Genomic DNA, 19,892 nt, shown 5'->3' on the forward strand with positions numbered 1-19,892 from the left:
CATGGGATTTGAATACTAGGGTAAGTCTTCCATCTAGGAAAACAGTAGCCAGGAATAACCAAAGACCACAATTATTATTTTCCCCCCAGAATGTTCCATGCTCTGCAGATTGTAAAACTCAGGGAACGACTTAGGGAAAGAAACTTACGCTCCCAGGGGGCAAAAAAAAAAGAAAAAAAGCTGATAAAATAGCAACCTTCCTTTGCAGGCAATCTTGTGAAAGGTCACTTTTAATCATCTTGTATTTGTTGATCAATTTTACTCACACGAGACACATTTATAACATCAGTTTAAGCATCAGATTTATCAACAAACACGTAGCAAAATAGAAATCACAAACCTGCTTGATGCTTCCCCTTGCTCCTTCCTTCAGGTGCGTGCAGACAGAAGAAGAATGATGATAACTGGTGAATACATTTATAGCACTTGATAACGACCACAGGGGGAGGCTGGGGAGTCTAGTACCTTAGTCAATCTACTTCAAGCAAGATGTGCAGAAGCAACACTCTTTTCAATAAACGTAGCCAACTTTCTAACCTGTATCTGTGGTGGCACAGAGCTGGGATAGCAGCATTTATTTAGCAACAGTGATATTGCCCCTGAGTAACCCGAGACTCCAGACACCTCATTAGTCAAAGTTCTCCACCCTTAAGGAAAAGTGGTTCTGGTCAACAGCATCAGCAAACTCAGAGCGGTGCTGGCTTCTCTGACGCTGTAGCGTCTGGGGTTTAGGCTGACTCGGGGGTCTCTTAATCTGGTTCCTGTGTGACTGTAGTCTTGTACTCTCAATCACCTGTAGACGCAAATTTTGTTTCTGTATTGTATAAGGTATGAGTTCCCTTGGAGTAAACCAGGCACGTAGGGAAGCTAGCTCCGTGCTGGGATTGGTAACCCACTTAAGCAGATCTGAGTCTATGCAGCATGGGGGAGGGTCCCTGCTCTTTGCTGATGAGCCCGTGTGTCCTTGGGCAGGCCCCTCACTTTCTCGTGGCTCCTAATCTTCCATGTAAACTGATCAGGCAATCTCTTGGGATCAGACAATCTCTTAGTTCCAAATTTTTAAGGGACTGCATGGCATCTCTGGAGCTTGTTAATTCCCCACAACTTCATAAAATAGCTGACTTGTTTCCTAAAACAGCACCTTTACCTGGGCCTCACCCTCACATGGCCTTGAATCCCTTTAAGATGAAAATCAAGAAATACGTTCCTTTTATGCATCCTTCTGCGGTTAAAACAAAACTTGGAGAGAACAACTGCTAAGACCTCTAAAGAGCACGTGAGAGACCTCCAGGCCAGAAAGGAGTGGGTCTGGGCGGCACGGCACCTCCTCCCCCTCCCCCTGCCCTTCTCCCCCTCTCTGCTCCTCCCCCTGCCCTTCCCCCACATGAACGGTCTTCACACCTCTCTTCCAACCAACTCCCCAGACAAGGTGGCGGAGTCCCAGTATCCAGCTGCAGCTCTAAAGCTGGGGAACAGAAGCACGGGTTGTTGTTTCCCATGGATAACAACATCACTGATGACCATGAGGATGCTGTTGCTAACCCGATCTCTTCCCTGACCACCTATTTATTTTGTTTTTGGGTGTTTTTCTTTTTTTCGGTTTGTTTGTTTCATGGAGGCACTGGGCATTGAATCCAGGAGGCGCTGCATGCTAAGCACGCGCTCTACCACTGAGCTATTCCCACCCCGCCCCAACCTGTTTAAAATCGCACCCTCCAGGGCTCCCTAAATTCCTTCCCTACTTTACTTTCCTCTGTGGCACCTATCACCCTCTACTCTGTTACATCTCTTATTTATCTGTTTTTACTGTCTCTTTCCAGAGTCCCTTGAGCATAAACTCCCTGAGGCCTGAGATTCTGTTTGTTTTTCACTTGTGCCACCGGCATTCCTTGTGCTTGGAACAGTGCTGTGCACAGGATAGGTGATGTAGGGGGAGCCAAATTCGGCACCTCAAATGTGTCTCTTTGGCCAGAGGATAAATTTAGGCTGATAATTTAAAAATTAAAAAAAATTATTATTATTTTTTAATGGGGGAGGAGGTAATTAGATTTATTTATTTATTTATTTTTAATGGAAGTACTGGGGACTGAACCCAGGACTTCTTACATGCTAAGCAGGTGCTGCTCTACCACTGAGCTAGACCATCCCCTCAAGGCTGATTATTTTTAAGAATCAGAAGTCTCGGGAAGTTTTTCTTGTTATCTCTCCCTTAACTGCCTAAAAGAGTTTAGATAAAGGGCTTGTTCCCCCAGAATAGAGCTGCCACCAGTTGGGTCTGCAGGGAATATGGGCCAGGTGTGGTGGTGGGGTACCAGCAGGGCTGGGGGTCAGAGTATCCCAATCACAATGACTGTCCCAGTGCCTCCACAGGCCCAGCAAACAGTCATGTACCAAATGTCTGCTTTTCTATCTCCACGTGAATTGTGTCCTCCCCTTTGAAGCCCCAAACCCCCTACTCCAACATCGTCTTCTGTCTTTAGCTGAAGACAGTATTTCAGGGGAGGGTTTCAGCCTTCTTGTCCAGTTATTCAGTTTTCCTGCATCTTTCTCATGTTCACATGTTGTTAAACTTTTGTTTGATTTTTCTCCTGTTCATCTGTCTCATGTCTATTTAATTCTTAGATTCTTAGACCAGACAGAAGAGCCCAGAAAGGCAGAGAAACATTTTTTTCTTCTCCAGCAGTGCTCGGTGAGCACTTGTTGAATGAATGAACAATCTCTCCCTGCAGAAATTGTTAGCCCCTGAATGTGACAGGAAATACACTATGTAAATAAGACATTTTGGTCTATTTCTTACTTTACCACTCTGTGCTCAGTAAGCCACTTAGTTATAAATGTAAAAATATCCCTTTAAGTCATTGTAAATTATTCTCTTCACTGACCTGCACACCTGATTAAAACAGGATTGCTTTCTAAAGCAAAAAAAATTTGGAAACTGGCTGCAGGGATTTTGTGACTCCAAAACCGTAGGCAAAGTTTTGATTTTTTTTTTAATGCATTGAATAGTTTTCTTAGGAGAGAGTCCACAGTTATCATCATGTTCTTAATGATTTAACAAAGGAAAAACAGTAAGAACAAGAGATTTAGAACCACTGCAATTTGGAACAACAAAGCATCTCTGAAGGAAGAGGACCAGGTTCCCATGAGCATTGCCAGTGATGCTGTGTCTCCCTGGGCAGATACCTGTCATTCAGGAAATAAGGCTGAGACCCCGAGGTTAATGAGGGGTGTGGGGAGAGGAGTGTGAGGGGGTGGTTGGTAGTCACACTGGAACAGGATGAAGACAAGTGTTTGCATAAAGTATCCTCCATCCCCACCCCACTAAAAATAGGAGAAATATCAGAAAAAAGAGAGAAGTAATGTGAATAAAATAACAGTTTGTGCATTGGGAGAATTGGAGTCATTGCTGAATCATTTTTCCAGGCTTCAGGATGACTTCTAATCACCCAAACTGCAGGAAGTGGGACGCCGAATAATCACGTATGACAAAATAACAGACTACTCTCTCTTGTCACTTGAGACCTTCTCCTGTTTCTTTCTACTAACCTTCCTCTTACACTCGTACCGAGCAACTCTCATGAAGACAAGACATGTACAATTTCTATTCCCATTTTTGATTCACATCCCCAAAGAACGGACGGCACAAGAGTTATATTCCTTTTTTGTTTTAAAATGCTACAACTCTGAAAGCTGTCTAATACTCAGTAAAGGGATTTTAGCTGAATTTTAAGATCTAAGTGAAAGGTGGGTTCCCGTCCACACAGTCACTCAGCCACATCCACGCTTCTGTCTTGTTAGGGTCCATCCCCTCTAAAATCCTGTGGGTTAGTGACTCTCTCTGTCACAGGTGCTGACACCGTTTTGACCCCAACTTCTAGGAGATGTGTCCCATTTGGGCTCAGAAGCAATCCTGGCCAGCTCTTGACCATCACTCTGTGGATGGGAAACAGGCCCAGGACAGGACAGGGAGCAATGAAACAGATTCCAGGGGTTAACAGGGGACCTGCAGCATCACTGAGCTCCTCAGAGACTGCAGTGCCAGGGAACAAGTCATGCAGGTTTCCCCAGATGATTTCTTCTGTGCATCAGTGAGAAAGCAGTTTCTCTGATGGAGCCACCCTAGTCAGCTGCCTCGAATCCCATGAAGCTATGAGGACTAAGGTTTTCTTGGGCTATGAATGACACAGCAGGTACTCTAACATACCCTAACTCAGCTAAACCCTTTTAAAACTTGAACAACCCAAGGATCTGACTATGGTGGTCCAGCTGGGTGACTCACAGAAAGTCTTTCCCTCAACTTACTTGCTTTGGTTGATTCCCTGAGGATCTTCTTTAATTAGATGGTGATTATGATTTAGCATGTGTTCTGTTAGTTGGACTGGAGTCCAGGATTCCAGGGCTGAGGATTGTTTTTTGAATTAAAGATGGCAGCAGGGACCATCAGGATGTGGGCATATCTTTCCAACTCTCCTCTCGTTTCAGCGCAGTGTGGGACGGCACCTCCCCACCCTCAGGGAGCTGAAGCACAGCCAAGTGATTTGCTTTGGCCAATGAAATGTGAATGGAAGTAATATTACTTAAATTTTTGATGCTAATTCCAAATCGTACTCTGATTGGTCCCTTCACCTCATTGGACTCTACCTCTTCTCATCTTTTGCCACTGATATTGGTTTGACCTGCAAGTGAAAGTTCAAGGGTCACCCTGTGAGAGGATCTAGGTGAGAACTGACCTTGAGGGACTTGCATGTACAAAGACACATTGCTCTCAAAGCACTACCAGCTTGGGGTCAGCTGATGGGTGGAGTTTTAATCATTCTTTTTCTAGAACTATAGCACTTACCTTTAAAATCCTGGTCGGCTTTAGGAAATGAGATATTGGAAAATAAGCATGAAATAGTAAAAATACATCTCTATAAAAGTTTGTTTTTTTTAATCTTTAAACCCAGTCTAGGGATGGTGAGGAAGAATACTGCATCTATTTAGTTTTGTGCCTGAGTTGTTACTAAACAGACTGAATCTCTCAAAGAGCAACGGAGAAAAAGAGGAGCCCCAATCTACACACACACTTGTTTTACAAATTTGAAGACACTTGACAGCACCAGCTGTCGCACTGACACCTACTTGGTGGGGCTGCAGGTGTGCAAGGCCTTCAAGTGTGGCTTCCAGGTTGCAATGGAAACAGATTTCTCATCAGCTGCATAACTGCGCCAAACGCACTGCATGCGGCACACGTGGGGACATAGAAAAGAAAAACAAAAGAGAAGGAGACAATGAAATGAAATGGGAAGTTATTAACTTATGACATATTAAGAATCATCTCCTTGTGGGGAGGGTAGAGCTCAGTGGTAGAGTGTGTACTGAGCACGCACGAGGTCCTGGGTTCAATCCCCAGTACCTCCACCATAAATATAGAAATTAACCTAATTACCTCCCCACTCCAAATAAAAACAAAACACAACAAAAAAACAAAAAGGAATATTATCCTTGTCACATTTTGCCCCAGTAAACGCCCAAGGGGGTGAACATGACTGGCATTTTAGGCTAGCTGTTAGACACAACCCGCCATACCAGTAGAACTGCTTATCAAAGTAACTCACATCAAAACCAGCATACCAAGTTTAACAGAGAGCAATTTTGGAATGGCTTACGGAAAGATATCGGAAGTGACTACTTGAGTGTGACCATGCTTCCCAGGAGCCAACTGCACATCTTTAATCACTACTTGATAAGATAGAGGCCAAAGACTCCTGCAAATCCATAATGCAACTAGTAAGTTAACTAGTAAACTAGCTAGTAAACTAATGACCCCGAGGGCATGTTAATGATGAAGCGAAATTCTCTGAAGTTGAACTATGCAATACATCTAATGCTAAAAATGAAGACAGTGATAACAAAAGGCAGGGCTAAAACAAAGTGGGGAAAGTGTGTTCTCTAGGTATATAATTGGAAAGTGTGTATGAATTTAATGTCATGATCTAAGGGTATGTTTATAGCTCTTTGATGTAAAACATATGCTCTGTCTGCTTCATATAATTATACCTGACAGGGAAAATACAAAGTATTTTCATGTAATCTTCACAATCAGAGTGTGGACTGAGACCTTTATTTTGTAGATGAGAAAATAAAGGCTCAGATAAATTAAGAGTTTTACGCAAGATTGGCAGAGTTGAGGCATTGACTCAGATTGCCTGGCTCTGGGTCTTAGAATTCCTCCACTGTCCTTTGTTGGCTGCTTGATGGCTGTTGTTAGAAAAGCTTCTCTCTGAACTGTTCATTTGAGAGACTGCCTGAACTTACTTTCCATACAAATTTTGGTAATATGTCTGCAAACATCTCTGATGACCAAGTGTTTAGTCCACTCTCCTGGAGAAAAGTTTTTATTATAATTCATAGTATCAATGGACTTAAATGTCAATGGACTCAATGCTCCAATAAAAAGACAGAGTGGCAGATTGGATAATAAAACAAGAGCCTAAAAAATGCCACCTACAAGAAACTCACTTTAGAGTGAAGGACACACATGGACTGAAAGTTAGGGGATGGAAAAAGATATTTCATGCAAATGGAAATGACAAGAAAGCTGGGGTAGCAATAATAATATCATACAAAGTAGACTTTAAAACAAAGGCCATAAAGAAAGATAAAGAAGGACACTATATAATGATAAAACAATCAATACAAGAAGAAAATATTACACTTGTTAACATACATACACCCAATATAGGAGCACCTAAATACATAAAACAAATACTAACAGACATAAAGGGGGAAATTGACAGGAGCACAATAATAGTTGGAGAATTTGACACCACACTAACATCAATGGACAGATCTTCCAGACAGAAAAGCAATAAGGCAACAGAGATCCTAAATGACATAATAGAACAGTTAGACTTAATCGATATTTTCAGGACATTACATCCAAGACCCCAGAATAAACATTCTTCTCAAGTGCACATGGAACACTCTCTAGGATAGATGACATACTAGGACATAAAACATGCTCCAACAAATTTAAGAATATAGGAATTATTTCAAGCATCTTTTCTGACTACAACAGCATGAAACTAGAAATTAACCACAAAAAGAATAATGAAGGAAAAAAAAAAGATTACATGGAGACTAAATGACATGCTACTAAAAAACCAATGGGCCAAAGAGGAAATTTAAAAACACTTTGAGATAAATGAAAATGAAAACACAACCATACAAAATCTATGGGATTCTTCTCAAATTCTTCCAAAAGATTGAAGAGGAGAGAATACTCCCAAAGCCATTCTATGAAGCCACCATCACCCTGATACCAAAAACAGACAAAGACATCACCAAAAAAGAAAATTACAGGTCAGTATCTTTGGTGAAAGTTGATGCAAAAATCCTCAACAATATATTAGCAAACCAAGTCCAACAGTACATTAAAAAAAACATATACTACAATCAAGTCAGATTCATCTCAGAGTCACAAGGATCCCAAATCAAACAATGTGATATACCACATGAACAAAAGAAATGACAAAGCCATGTGATCATCTCAATAGATGACAAAGAAGCATTTGATAAAATTTAGCACTCATTCATGATAAACTCTTCCAAAGTGGGTATAGAGGAACCATATCTCAACATAATAAAAGTCATTTATGACAAACCCACAGCCAACATAATACTCAATGGTGAAAAGCTGAAAGCTTTCCTGCTAAAGTCTGGAACAAGACAAGGATGCCCACTCTCACCACTTCTATTAAACATAGTATTGGAAGTCCTAGCCACAGCAATCAGACAGAAAAAGAAAAAAAGAAAAAGAAAGAAAGAAAAGGTATCCAAATTGTAAGAGGAGAGGTAAAATTGTCACTATATGCAAGTAACATGATACAATATGTAGAAAAACCTAAAGATTCCACACAAAAACTACTAGAACTGATAAGCAAACTCAGCAAGGTAGTAGGACACAAGATTAACATACAGAAATCTGCTGCATTTCTTTCCACTAACAATGGAATATCAGAAAGGGAAAGTGGAAAAAAATCCCTTTTAAAATGCATAAAAAATAAAATACTTAGGCATCAGAGTGACCAAGGAGGTGAAAAACTTATATGCTGAGAAATATAAAATACTGATAAAGGAAACTGAAGATGATTCAAAGAAATGTGAAGATATCCCATGCTTTTGGATTAGAAGAAAATATTGTTAAAACGGCCATATTAGTCAAAGAAATCTACAGACTTAATGTGATTCCTATCAAATTACCCATGACATTTTTTCACGGAACTAGAACAAACAGTCCTAAAATTTATATGGAATTATAAAAGACCCAGAATTGCCAAAGCAATACTGAAGATAAAGAATGAAGCTGGAGGAATAACCCTCCCAGATTTCAGACAATACTACAGAGCTACAGTAATCAAAACAGCATGGTATTTGTACAAAAATAGACATATGGATAAAGATCAGAATAGAGTTCAGAAATAAACCCATACACCTACAGTCAATTAATCTCTGACAAAGGAAGCAAGCATATACAATGGAGAAAAGGCAGTCTCTTCAGCAGGTGGTGTTGGGAAGACTGGACAGCAGCATGTAAATCAATGAAGATAAAACACTCCCTTACACCATACACACAAATAAACTCAAAATGGCTTAGAAGACTTAAACATAAGACAGGACACCATAAATCTTCTAGAAAAGAACATGGGCAAAACGTCATCTGACATAAAGCAATGTTTTCCTAGGTCAGTCTCCCAAGGCAATAGAAATGAAAGCAAAAATAAACAAATGGGACCTAATCAAACTTACAAGCTCTTGCACAGCAAAGGAAACCATATAATGAAAAGACAACCTATGGACTGGGAGAAAATATTTGCAAACGATGTGACTGACAAGGGCTTAACTACCAGGATATATAAACAGCTCATACAACTTAATAAGAGACAACCAAACAACCCAATCCTAAAATAGGCAGAAGACCTAAACAAGCAATTCTCCAATGAAGACGTACAAATGACCAATAGGCACATGAAAAGATGTTCAACGTTGCTAATTATCAGAGAAATGCAAATCAAAACTACAATGAGGTATCACCTCACACCATTCAGAATAGCCATCATTAAAAAGTCTACAAATGCAAATGACCGAGAGGTGTGGAGAAAAGGGAACCTTCCTACACTGTTGGTGGGAATGTAAATTGGTGCAGCCACTACAGAAAACAAAACAGTATGGAGATTCCTTGACAATCTAAAAAAAAAAAAAAAAAAGGCAAATGAACTTATTTACAAAACGGAAACAGACTCACAGACATAGAAAACAAACGTATAGTTACCAGCAGGGGGTGGGGGGATGAAGAGGGTGGGAAGGGATAAATTGGGAGTTTGAAATTTGCAGATACTAACTACTTTATATAAAAGAGATGAACAAGTTTTACTGTATAGCACAGGGAACTATATTCAATATCTTGTAGTAACCTATAATGAAAAAGAATATGAAAACAAATATATGTATGTATACGTATGGCTGAACTATTATAATGTGCACCAGAAATTGATACAACATTGTAAACTGACTATTCTTGAATTCATCCCCCCCAAATCTACTGTTAATAAAGCAAAATTGGAAATGCTCAGTGATGAACAGCACAGTAAAGAGATGAGCTGCGCTATGTCAGCCTAACAGAAGAGGATAGAGTCATGGTGCACCTTAACTGCAGCTCAACAATATGGATGACCCTTCCATCAACAACACTGAGGGAGAGCAGCAAGACACAAAGGTACAAAACAGGGAAGCTAATCTCTGCTGTTGGGAGACGGCAAAGCAGGGCCCCATGGGGGACAGAGGTTGAGAGAGAGTGTGCGGACATCCAGGTCACCATCTGCTTCTTTACCAGGTGCTGGCTATACAGCAGCGCTCAGTTTTCTTAGGGTACGTGCTGTATTCCGTCGCATTAGACTTTAGTAAAGTGTTCAAGGAGGGATATAAAAAACTAGAAAAATACATGGTAGGTAGGGCCTGAGGGTTTTTTATATTATTAAGGAAGGTTTAAATAATTAAAGTGGGCTCCCAAGGCCTGGAGCCTTGCTCACACGTTGATTTAACCTAAAAATCTGCGAAGACTTAACAAAAAGCATCTTGGCATCTTATAGAGAATGAAGCAATTATCATTGTATTATCTTGAGATTTTAGTTCTTGCAAATATTGCACCAACACAATCTACAGAGCGATTTAACTAGTCACTAAAAACACATGGGTTTACTGTTGCAGCTTCTTCTGTAGCGAAGGCCAGAGACCCTCCCATGCCTTGACAGCAGAGATGGCTGCTTTTTTGAAAAAAACCTTTTTACTGAAGTGTAGTTGATTTATAACATTAGTTTCAGGTGTACAGCAAAGTGATTCAGTTATACATATAATACATGTATATATTTTCTTTTCAGATTCTTTTCCATGGTATGTTATTACAGGAAATTGAATAGAGTTCCCTGTGCTATACAGTAGGTCCTTGTTGTCTGAGATGGCTGCTTTAATTAGACAGTTTTCATAAAAGGCATCACATACATGTGAACTCAGGTAACTTGAAAACAGGACTCAGGTAGAACTAAGAAGTACAAAGCAGGTCTGGGCATTGCTAGATAACAATGACAAAAAAGAATCCCAAACAACAAGATGACAGAAGATGGGACCAAGACATTGCTTGCCAACGCTCTGAAGAATGGGGAGCCAAAGAGGCCACTCTTAGAAAATTGAAAATTTTCTTAACAATGAGACTGGGCTTCTTGCTCTTCCTCAATTGACCTCAACAGCTAAGCTCTTATGCCCTTCATTGCTCTTCTCCTAAGAACGTCTTGTAAATGGGAAGCAGAGAGGGAGCAAGGGGCGTCTGTCCCAGGGCCGAGGCAGGTTAGCAGCCAGGATGGAGGTGGGGAGCGGGGCCCTCTCACCCCTCCACCCTAATAACTTTGTCCTGTCCGAGCTCTCTCTCTCAGTAACTGCTTCCGCCGCTGAAACTCAAGGCCACAGCCATGTGCTCAAGATGCTCCTATATTTAAAGCCAAAATCACACGGTGGTTGGCAAGAGAAAAAAGAATGCCCAGAGGGATTTAATCTGCACAGTGCATCTACTCCCACGGATAAGTCAACAGGAAGCAAAATGGAAGCCAAATCGTCATTTACCAAGCGACCCTGGTCCTCGAGGCAGCCAAAGAAACTCAGACTTTGGTCTGTAATTATAAGCACAACCTCAGGATGATTAAGTTTTTACGGAGTATTTCACTTATATTGTTTGCTGTCTTGCCATTACGGCGCATTTGACCTTTTCTGGAAATTTTAATTTCAGCTCACCATCCAAAAGTATAATTAACGTAGAATTGGTGTCTTTTTCAAGGTACAGAATTTAAGAACTCAGAGAACTAAAAGATTCAGGATGAAAACCAGCAATCCCTTCCCCCACCTCACTTCTTACTAATTTTTGTTTCTCTGTGGCAACCCCTTCAATTTTTACTAAAAAAAAATTTTTGTTGCTTTTTTGTTTTCATTGTTTCTATTTTTTAAAGTAAAGTGGAAATTTCTTATTTATTTATTTATGGGGGGATGGTAATTTGGCTTATTTATTTATTTATTTTAATGGAGGTACTGGGGTTTGAACCCAGGACCTTGAATGTGCTGAGCGTGCACTCTACTACTGAGCTATAACCCCCTTCTTTTAAAAATTGTTTTTTATTTACTCATTTTGGGGGGGAGGGGCAGAAGTAATCAGGTGTATTTATTTTAACGGAGGTACTGGGGATTGAACCCAGGACCTTGTGCATGCTAAGCACACTCTACCACTGAGCAGTACCATCCCCATCTTGAAGTGTCTTGAGATGCTCATCCCAAGGCTTCAGTAACGTATTTCTGAGGCTGTAAGTGCCGCTGTTTGAAAGGCATAAAGGATTCTGTTTCAGACACTGGGGATTTGAGTCCTAGCTCCTTCCAGGCTTGTCCTGAGGATTAAGTGACATAATGTATCAGAAACACTCTGCAAACCAAGAAGCCCTTCGAAAGTCTTAGGCATTATTAATAAAAGCTGTGGCATTTGGGCAGGAATTCAAAACATTACTGAGAGCTGCTTTCTTTTCCCAGACTACTCCAGTTGAAAGAAAAAGTTAATTTAAATGAATCACATGGAGATATTGACACAGCCAAACGTCCTCCGCATTGCCGGGCTTTTAAACGTTTTCCTGAAACCCTGACACGCTGGTTAATGTAGTTGTCTCGCCGACCACGTGACAAAGCAATCTGGGCATCTCCAGTGCCCCTCTGGAAAGAGAGTAGCTCTGGCTTAAAACAAATGCACTTGTTCTTGGTCTTGATGCTTTGTGTGCTCAGCAAACCAAGGCAGGTTTACTGAGTAGGAAAAGGAGTAGATCAACAAACGAGGTCACCCCCACCCCCAATCCACCATGCAAACCTACAATGTAAATTGAAACAATGTTCTTATTACTATCCCATGAAGACAACTCTCTCGCACCTCAGGTCACCACCCCAAAGCCCTGTGGTCTAGGAGTTCTGAATCTTCCACTACTTGGCAGGCAGGGGGTCCAGGGAAGAAGTTTAGATTGGATAATCATCTAGTCTATAATTAAATGTAAACCTCACAGTGTGGATCCAGAGAAAAATATATTTAGTGATTTTTTTTTTGTGGGGGGGGAGGTAACTAGGTTTATTTATATTTGATGGAGGTACTGGGGACTGAACCCAGGACCTAAGCATGCATGCTACCACTGAGCTATACCCTCCCCCCTTATTTTGTGATTTTGAAATAAGCAGAACCATCCTGCTCCTAGGATGGTTCTACTCCCCAAAGATCCAGAAGGCAAAAAGAGAAGCATTCCTTTCAGTGCTAAAGCAATTCCTGAGTTATTGACAAGAAAATGAAACGCTCAGCAACCCATGTGTTATGAGTTAGCTTCAAATAATATGCCCATTATTTCATACACTCAAACATGGATGGATTCCATAATTCCACCAGCTTTTAAAATAAGATAACTATTCCAAGTTATCGCTCTAGATGGCATTAAAAGTGATTTCGAAAGTGCTAAACCTTGACGTTCTAAATAAATACGTTGTTCTTCAGAACAGCCGCATTCATCAGGGTTTGTGGCTGTGATGCGGGGAACAGTGCCCCGCTCTGCTCCATCACTTAATGATCAATTACATTTCACCAAGTCAATCACAGGGCTGACGTGGTCGTTCCAGGAGCAACCCCTCGGCCAACCTCGGCACCGGCTTGCTGGCTCGGTTAATTAATCCGCATCGAGCGAGGACCATCTATTGAACATATGTATTATTTTTATGTTTGGGAGGGGAGAGCACTTGCCCAAATCCAAGACTGTACATTAAGTTCTAGCTTCACTTTTTAAAAACAAAATAGAAGAGTAGCTCTTCTAAGCTATGTCATCTAGAGATTGGAACCTGACCCCACAAACGCTTCCAAGGACAGAACTTCCCTCTACCTACCATCCTGACGTTTACCTGAATGAGGTTGGCAGCTGGGTTCCTTCTTTTCTCAAAGTGTTTCTGGCGATGCTGTTCTTGTACTTTTAATGCAAAACCCGAGCCAAGAATGCCCTGGAACAAAATACAAAAATAGGACTTAAATTTTTTTTCCCCAAAGCACCATTAAATGATACAAATATTAAAAAAAAAATCCCTCTAAAATAAGTCTGAGAAAAGACAAACAGTAAGCCACCAGTCCATAAACTTACTACTTATGAAAACCAACACTATTTCCTCTTATTGTAACATCATTGGCCAATGGCAACTTGTCCGGTAAGAAATGGAACAAATTGTATTCTTTAGGAAATCAACCAGGCGTTGCCATGACAGTCTATTCTGGAATAGTGGGAGGCACTAATTACAAATGAAAATGACCCTTTTAAAGAATTTTTTTTGGCTTGGCCTCTCTGGCATTTCTTTAAAAATTTTTTAATTGAAGTATAATCGACTTACAATGTTGTGTTAATTTCTGGTGTACAGCATAGTGATTCAGTTACAAGTATATATGTTTTCCTTTTCATGTTCTTTTCGATTAAAGGCTATTACAAGGTATTGAATATAGTTCCCTGTGCTATACAGTAGGACCTTGCTGTTTATCTATTTTATACATAGTAGTGTGTATCTGCAAATCTCTCCAGCATTTCTTTTTGTCTAAACTAGAGAGAATGTTCGTATCCAGTGACTGACAGAGGTGGATTTAAAATTCAGGACTCGCTAATGTTAATGTCTTGTCGACGTGGACATGGAAGTTTTTCCTAGCACTTTGATGACACCACTAAATTTTATATTTCCCATTCATGAAATGATGGGAGATGGAGTGTTTAAACCTGTACCAGTTTAATCTTCCACAATGCTCTAAGTCTACACCTACCAAAGTAAAGCAAAAGTGGGGAAGGACCATTGTCCAGATGAGACACACACTCGGTTTTGGAGACATAGAACATTTTCCACTTTGCCTGTTTGGACAGTGAGGACAGGAGCACACGCCTGTTCTCCTGGGTTCCAATCTCACACTCGTGGTGTTCCTTACCTTTTGGTTTTGGCTCATCTATTCAGATCTGGGGCTGAGTAAGATCAGCATGTTCCTCCCGTGTTTATATTTGTTGTTGTTGTTGTTGTTGGCTGGTTTGCCTCCTTCTGCCTATCATCTTGTTTTGCCAAACTTCTGGCTCTTTGCTCTGCCCCTCTTCTCAGTTTGCTCTGGTCTGAGCTTGTGGAATCAAGATGCTTCGTCTCAGCCTCGAGGTGAGCTTGGCTTCTGGAGTTTGCTAGATTCAGTCTCTGGGCTGGGCTGTAAATCTCCACTTTATTGGCATGGGATGTGGAGCATCTGCTTTCAAGTCTGGGACGTGACTTGCTAGCTATAAATTATGAGCTTTTCATTAAACTTCAAGGAGCCTAAACCTTAGGTTAGAAACGGGTATCTTATAAGCTCTCAGTCAGTATCTGCCGTAGGTAAGGAATGGTGGTTGTTCTTTTCTTTATATCCTTGAAGTTGCTCAAAGACAGCACAGGCTGCCTGAGGGGGTGGTGGGTCTCTCGTCCCTGGGACGTGTTAAGTCTCAGTGGGTGACAACTTGGCTAGGATATTTTCGGGCCCCGGATAACCTTTAACCCTCCTTCTTATCTTGAGATTTCACAATTCCTAGTACCTCTGTGACAATGACCAGATAATAAATAATGCAATTATGTTTAATAATACAGTTATACAGTAGTACTGTTGCTGTTAGTGAGCAGTGATCTATTCCATTATTAATCAGGATGAATGCCTGCACTATGAAATTAGAAAATACACCAGGGGTTCTGTTGCCATCTCTCTTTCTCAGTGACTGTCTCGAGATTTTCCTCTCACACAGGTGGTTTTTGTCTTGGGGAGGAGGTAATTAAGTGAATTTATTTATTTTCATTTTTTCAGTTTTATTGGGTAGAATTGTTACAATTTGACTGTACATATACAATACATTGCCTGTAAATACATATACACAGTAATTTATGTTTAATGGCAGTTCTGGGAACTGAACCCAGGACCTCCTGCATGCTAAGCACGTGCTCTACCGTGAGCTCTACCCTCCCCCCACATCTCACACAGGTGATGACCGAGCAAACTAAGCTTTGTGAAACCCTGGTCTGTAGAATCTTATTTGTAGATTTAAACAACATTTCCCTCCATTTAGAGGTTATAAAAATGGCCCTCCATTCCCAAATCCAAGTCAACTGCAGTCATCCGTAACTCCTAAATTTTTCTTCCTGCTACTTAAGATCATTTAGGAGAGATTTATTTATCTTCCTTTTCATGCCATTTTTCATGAAGTTTAAACACGTAAGAGATGATGAAGCAGCAGAATGTACAGCATATATTTATATTATGTATATTATGTATTTACATTACATGTGTGTATGTGTATAATCTGCTCGTATGCAGCATAATTTAGATTTTGTAGACTCTGAAGTTACAGCAATGGCTACCATTTGTGAACACTCATTACATAAATATGAGGCTCAGGGTTAAGTCCCTGTTGGAAAATGAAGACAGACCCTGCGTACCGCAAACTGAGGGCCTGCCAAACAATTTAAAATGTGGTGAAAGTCACACTGGCATTGCTTGGAAACAGATACTAGTAGATGGCAAATGTTTGCTCCATATCTCTTGAGCCAGACTGTACATCACAACAGTTATTAAAACAGGTCTGCGCATCGTCTCAGCCCGGCTCCAATCCAATTTTCTTCCACCCCTCTTAGTACATAGCTCAGACACATAAATACAGGTCTGCTAAAATAAAGTCTATTAGGTCATATATATATCTCCCATAAGTTATAAAAGTACGTATATGAAAAACATAACTTACGTACTGTTCCTTCAAATGTCAATACCAATAGATACAAATTCTCAGAAACTGAGTTTTGTTTTTATTCATTTCCCAAGATCAGATAACTTAAATTTTTAGGTTTTATTTTTTTAATCTTATTAAATTTTTTTCTTTTTCTTTTTTTTTTTAGGTTTTAAGTTTTAGTCCTCTGCTAAGTCCTGCATAAATAACGAGTAGGAAGAAAACGTGTCTTTTTTTTTTTTTTTTTGTATAGAGGTACCAGGGATTGAACTCAGGACCTCATGCCTGCTAAGCCTGCATTCTATCTGCCACTGAGCTGTACCCTCCCCCTGAGAGCATGTCTTGTTGAACATTCAAGATGTTGATCCTGCGTCACCTTCCAGGTTCCAAGAGCTTATTTACACCCCGTACTTGGCAAACAGGCTAGACAGAGGTTGCTCTTAGCAGGAAGGAAGGGTGCGTCGCATTGTGGACAAAGGCCTGTCCCTCGGGGCAACGTCAGGGCTGGGTGGCCTCTGTGTTCTCCCTGGCCAAGAGATGCAGTGGGCCTCAGAGGAGGGGACCCTGGTGGAGCCTGGATCTTGTGGTCTGCGTGGCTCTGTGATGTGCAGAAGCCTCCTTCTGTTTTGAGGGAAAGATGGGGAAAGGTTCTTCTCTCTCGGTCCTCGGGTCTCCTGGTGGGAAGGAACCTCAGAAAGGGATGGCCCACAGTCCACCTCCAACTTTCTCAGCATGCCAATATGTTCCTCTAAAGTTCAGTCAGACAACACTGCTGGCCAGCGGGTGCGTATGGCATCCCCAGCCACCTGAAGCTGTACATGAAGCACTGAGTCCCTCACTCAATAAGTAAGAACTTAGCACCCAGTGGGAGGTTGCAGTGGAAAGACCCACAGTCAAGTCTACTTTTCCTGGCATTGTTAGGGAACGTTCTACTCTGTGCCAACACGATTTTCAGATTTCCAACATATATTAATTTACTTTGCATGTGAAAATTGTAATCACTTTACTGGGAAACCTTTCCAGGAATGACTTCTTAGTCTCTGACCTTCCACCTAACAGAGCCACACGATTTAACCTCCCCGGGATGGTCCCAAGTTCATTACAGAGACGGGGTGTTTGCAGTGCTGGGTGCAGTCAGCTCCTGGGGCGGGGGCACCGCCCTTCACGCTGGGCTGGCCCCAAGTCTTTACACCTTTGGAACTCTTACATCTGCTTGCTTCTTACAGATTCTCTCTGTACTTTGTCCTCCACTGTTTCTTCCTGTTGTAGTGTTTCTTCTGTCCACCTACTTCCAGATTTGCTGTTTACAATCTTCCAAGACTTGAGAGATTAGAGAGCTCAGCTTATCAGAATTTTCTCTAAATTAGGAAGAGGTTATGAATTAGCCTCAAGGAGCCCTCCTGTGAGCGCACGCGCGCGCGCACGCACACACACACACACACACACACACACACACAGTTGCCGGCTTGAACAGTCTAAATGTCATCCCCTTCCTTGTTTGTCATTCTTGAGGGACCACCTGGTCTGTTATGTGTGTGGCCTCGGAAGAGGTATAAACACAACAGGAGCAGGTGTCTGGTGCTGTTATTTTGGGGGAAAAAGCCCACGACTGCGTCTTGTTGTTTAAAGATATTTCCCGTAGCGAACCTGGTTATTAAGGGGGTTTCTGCTCTTTTCTGGATTACTAAGGTTGATGATTCTGTCGACTCTGTGTGAGATGCCTTTTTGTCTCTCGTTCCTTTTGTGGTCTTTCAACAGGAAGCACAGATTCCCAGATTCACACAGGAAAATGGAAATAACACTTTGTGGAAGTTTCCTTCGTGACCAGCACTTGACTTCATTACTTCACTGGTCATCACAGAATGTTTCCAGGTGTGATAATTCTTCCCACATGTTGGTGACAGAGAAATGCCCCCAGGTTTCTGTGATGGGCTAAATGTGTCCCTCCAAAGCCACAAGTTGGAGTCCTAATCCCCAGGATGTCAGAGTGTGACTTTATTTGGAAAGAAGGTCTTTGCAGAGGTAGTTAAGTTCCAGTGAGGTCATTAGGGTGGGTTCTAATCCAGTAGGAATGGTGTCCTTGTGAGAGGACATCTGGACCAAGATGTGGGCAGAGGGAGGTGATGTGAAGACACGGGGAGAAGATGGCATCTACGCGCCAAAGGAAGAGGCTGGAACAGATCCTTCTCTTGCAGCCCTTGGAAGGAACCAGCCCTGCCGGCTCCTTGATTTTGGACTTCCAGCCTCCAGAACCATGAGACCATACAGTTCTGTTGTTTAAGCCATGCCATCCAGTCTCTGCTACCTTGTTACGGCAGCTCCAGTAAACAAATACAGTCACACGTAGGTGGCCTGTCACAAAACCAGAATTCAAGCTGAGGTCTGATGCTCAGGTCAGGCATGGTCTCTTCAGCCCCTTTGCTGGTCTTGTGTGGCCTGGGGTACGACCGGCTAGTGAGTGTGGACTTGAACACCAGCCATGGGGAGGACAGGAATGTCCTCTGCACTCATGGACAGGGCTGTGCTGCTGAAAGTCCCCTCTCTATGGGCTTCCTGTGGGGGGTGGTGCTGCGGTCCCTGCTGGGCAGATGCCGTGACCTGCGTCAGCTTGTGTCTGGACCAAGACCGAGGCTACTGTTCTTAAGCGTGATGCTGCCTCTGTTCTAATACTCCTGTTTGTTGGCTATTTTCCGACAAAGTGAGAGTTGGGGATGGAGGCAAATTGTAATATTTTGACCAACTTCCTTTGAAGACACAGGAGGATAAAACAATCAGAAAGGCAAGCTTTACTCTATATAAAGTAGATGAAAAATAAATTTCTTCTGTCTAGCACAGGGAACTATAGTCAATATCTTGTAATAACCTTTAATGAAAAAGAATATGAAAACAAATATAAATATATATATATGCGCACAACCAGGACATTGTGCTGTACACCAGAAACTGACACATTGTAACTGACTGTACTTCAATAAACAAACAAACAAAAAGAAAAACAAGCTTCATCCATTAAAGAGCAAATAATCAGAAGAGATTATTAAGAGAAGATAAATGTTCTCTTCATTCCGGTAAGATTCAGAGGTGGGCCATTAACAAAAATCAAAGACAATGACACGAAGAATAAATCATCTGATACACATAAAACACTGTAAACTGCCATGTTTTCCACTCAAATGGGTCTGAAGAGGTAAATACTCCACTTGCGATCACCCGTTTCCTCAGCAGCCCACACCTCCTCCCCCAAATTGGAGCCATCAATTTCAAAAGAAGGTATCTTTACGTCTTTACACGTCTTTCATCACATTAGTAGCAGGCTGACTGAGAGGCGATGCTGTCTGAATTACTGTTTGGTCCTAAAGACCTGGCTGGTATAGAACTCTCGGGCTGAGTGTTTCCAAGAAAAGATCGTATTTGATAAATTATCCAACTAGCTATATATAGAAAAGTCAAGATCACAGCAGAAAAACCATATTTGTAAACGATAAGAGCTACGTTCCAGGGCACCCCAGTCTGTGAAAGTGCGTGCTAATAAACCTCTAAGATGGA

The 19,892-nt window shown here is 41.5% G+C and overlaps 1 protein-coding gene across 1 annotated transcript in view; it reads right to left on the bottom strand.

Moving 5' to 3' along the window:
• The window catches only part of KCNQ5 (potassium voltage-gated channel subfamily Q member 5), a 434,723-nt gene that overhangs the window by 39,304 nt on the left and 375,527 nt on the right, over positions 1-19,892 (bottom strand). Inside the window, exons 7-9 of the mRNA XM_032484438.1 lie at positions 13,495-13,590; positions 5,122-5,216; positions 341-367 (exon numbers count right to left, since the gene is read on the bottom strand). Coding sequence (XP_032340329.1) covers positions 341-367; positions 5,122-5,216; positions 13,495-13,590 — 218 coding nt within the window. The remainder of the gene's footprint in view (positions 1-340; positions 368-5,121; positions 5,217-13,494; positions 13,591-19,892) is intronic.

This window comes from Camelus ferus, chromosome 8 (genome assembly GCF_009834535.1).
Source record: "Camelus ferus isolate YT-003-E chromosome 8, BCGSAC_Cfer_1.0, whole genome shotgun sequence".
Lineage (NCBI taxonomy): Eukaryota > Metazoa > Chordata > Mammalia > Artiodactyla > Camelidae > Camelus > Camelus ferus.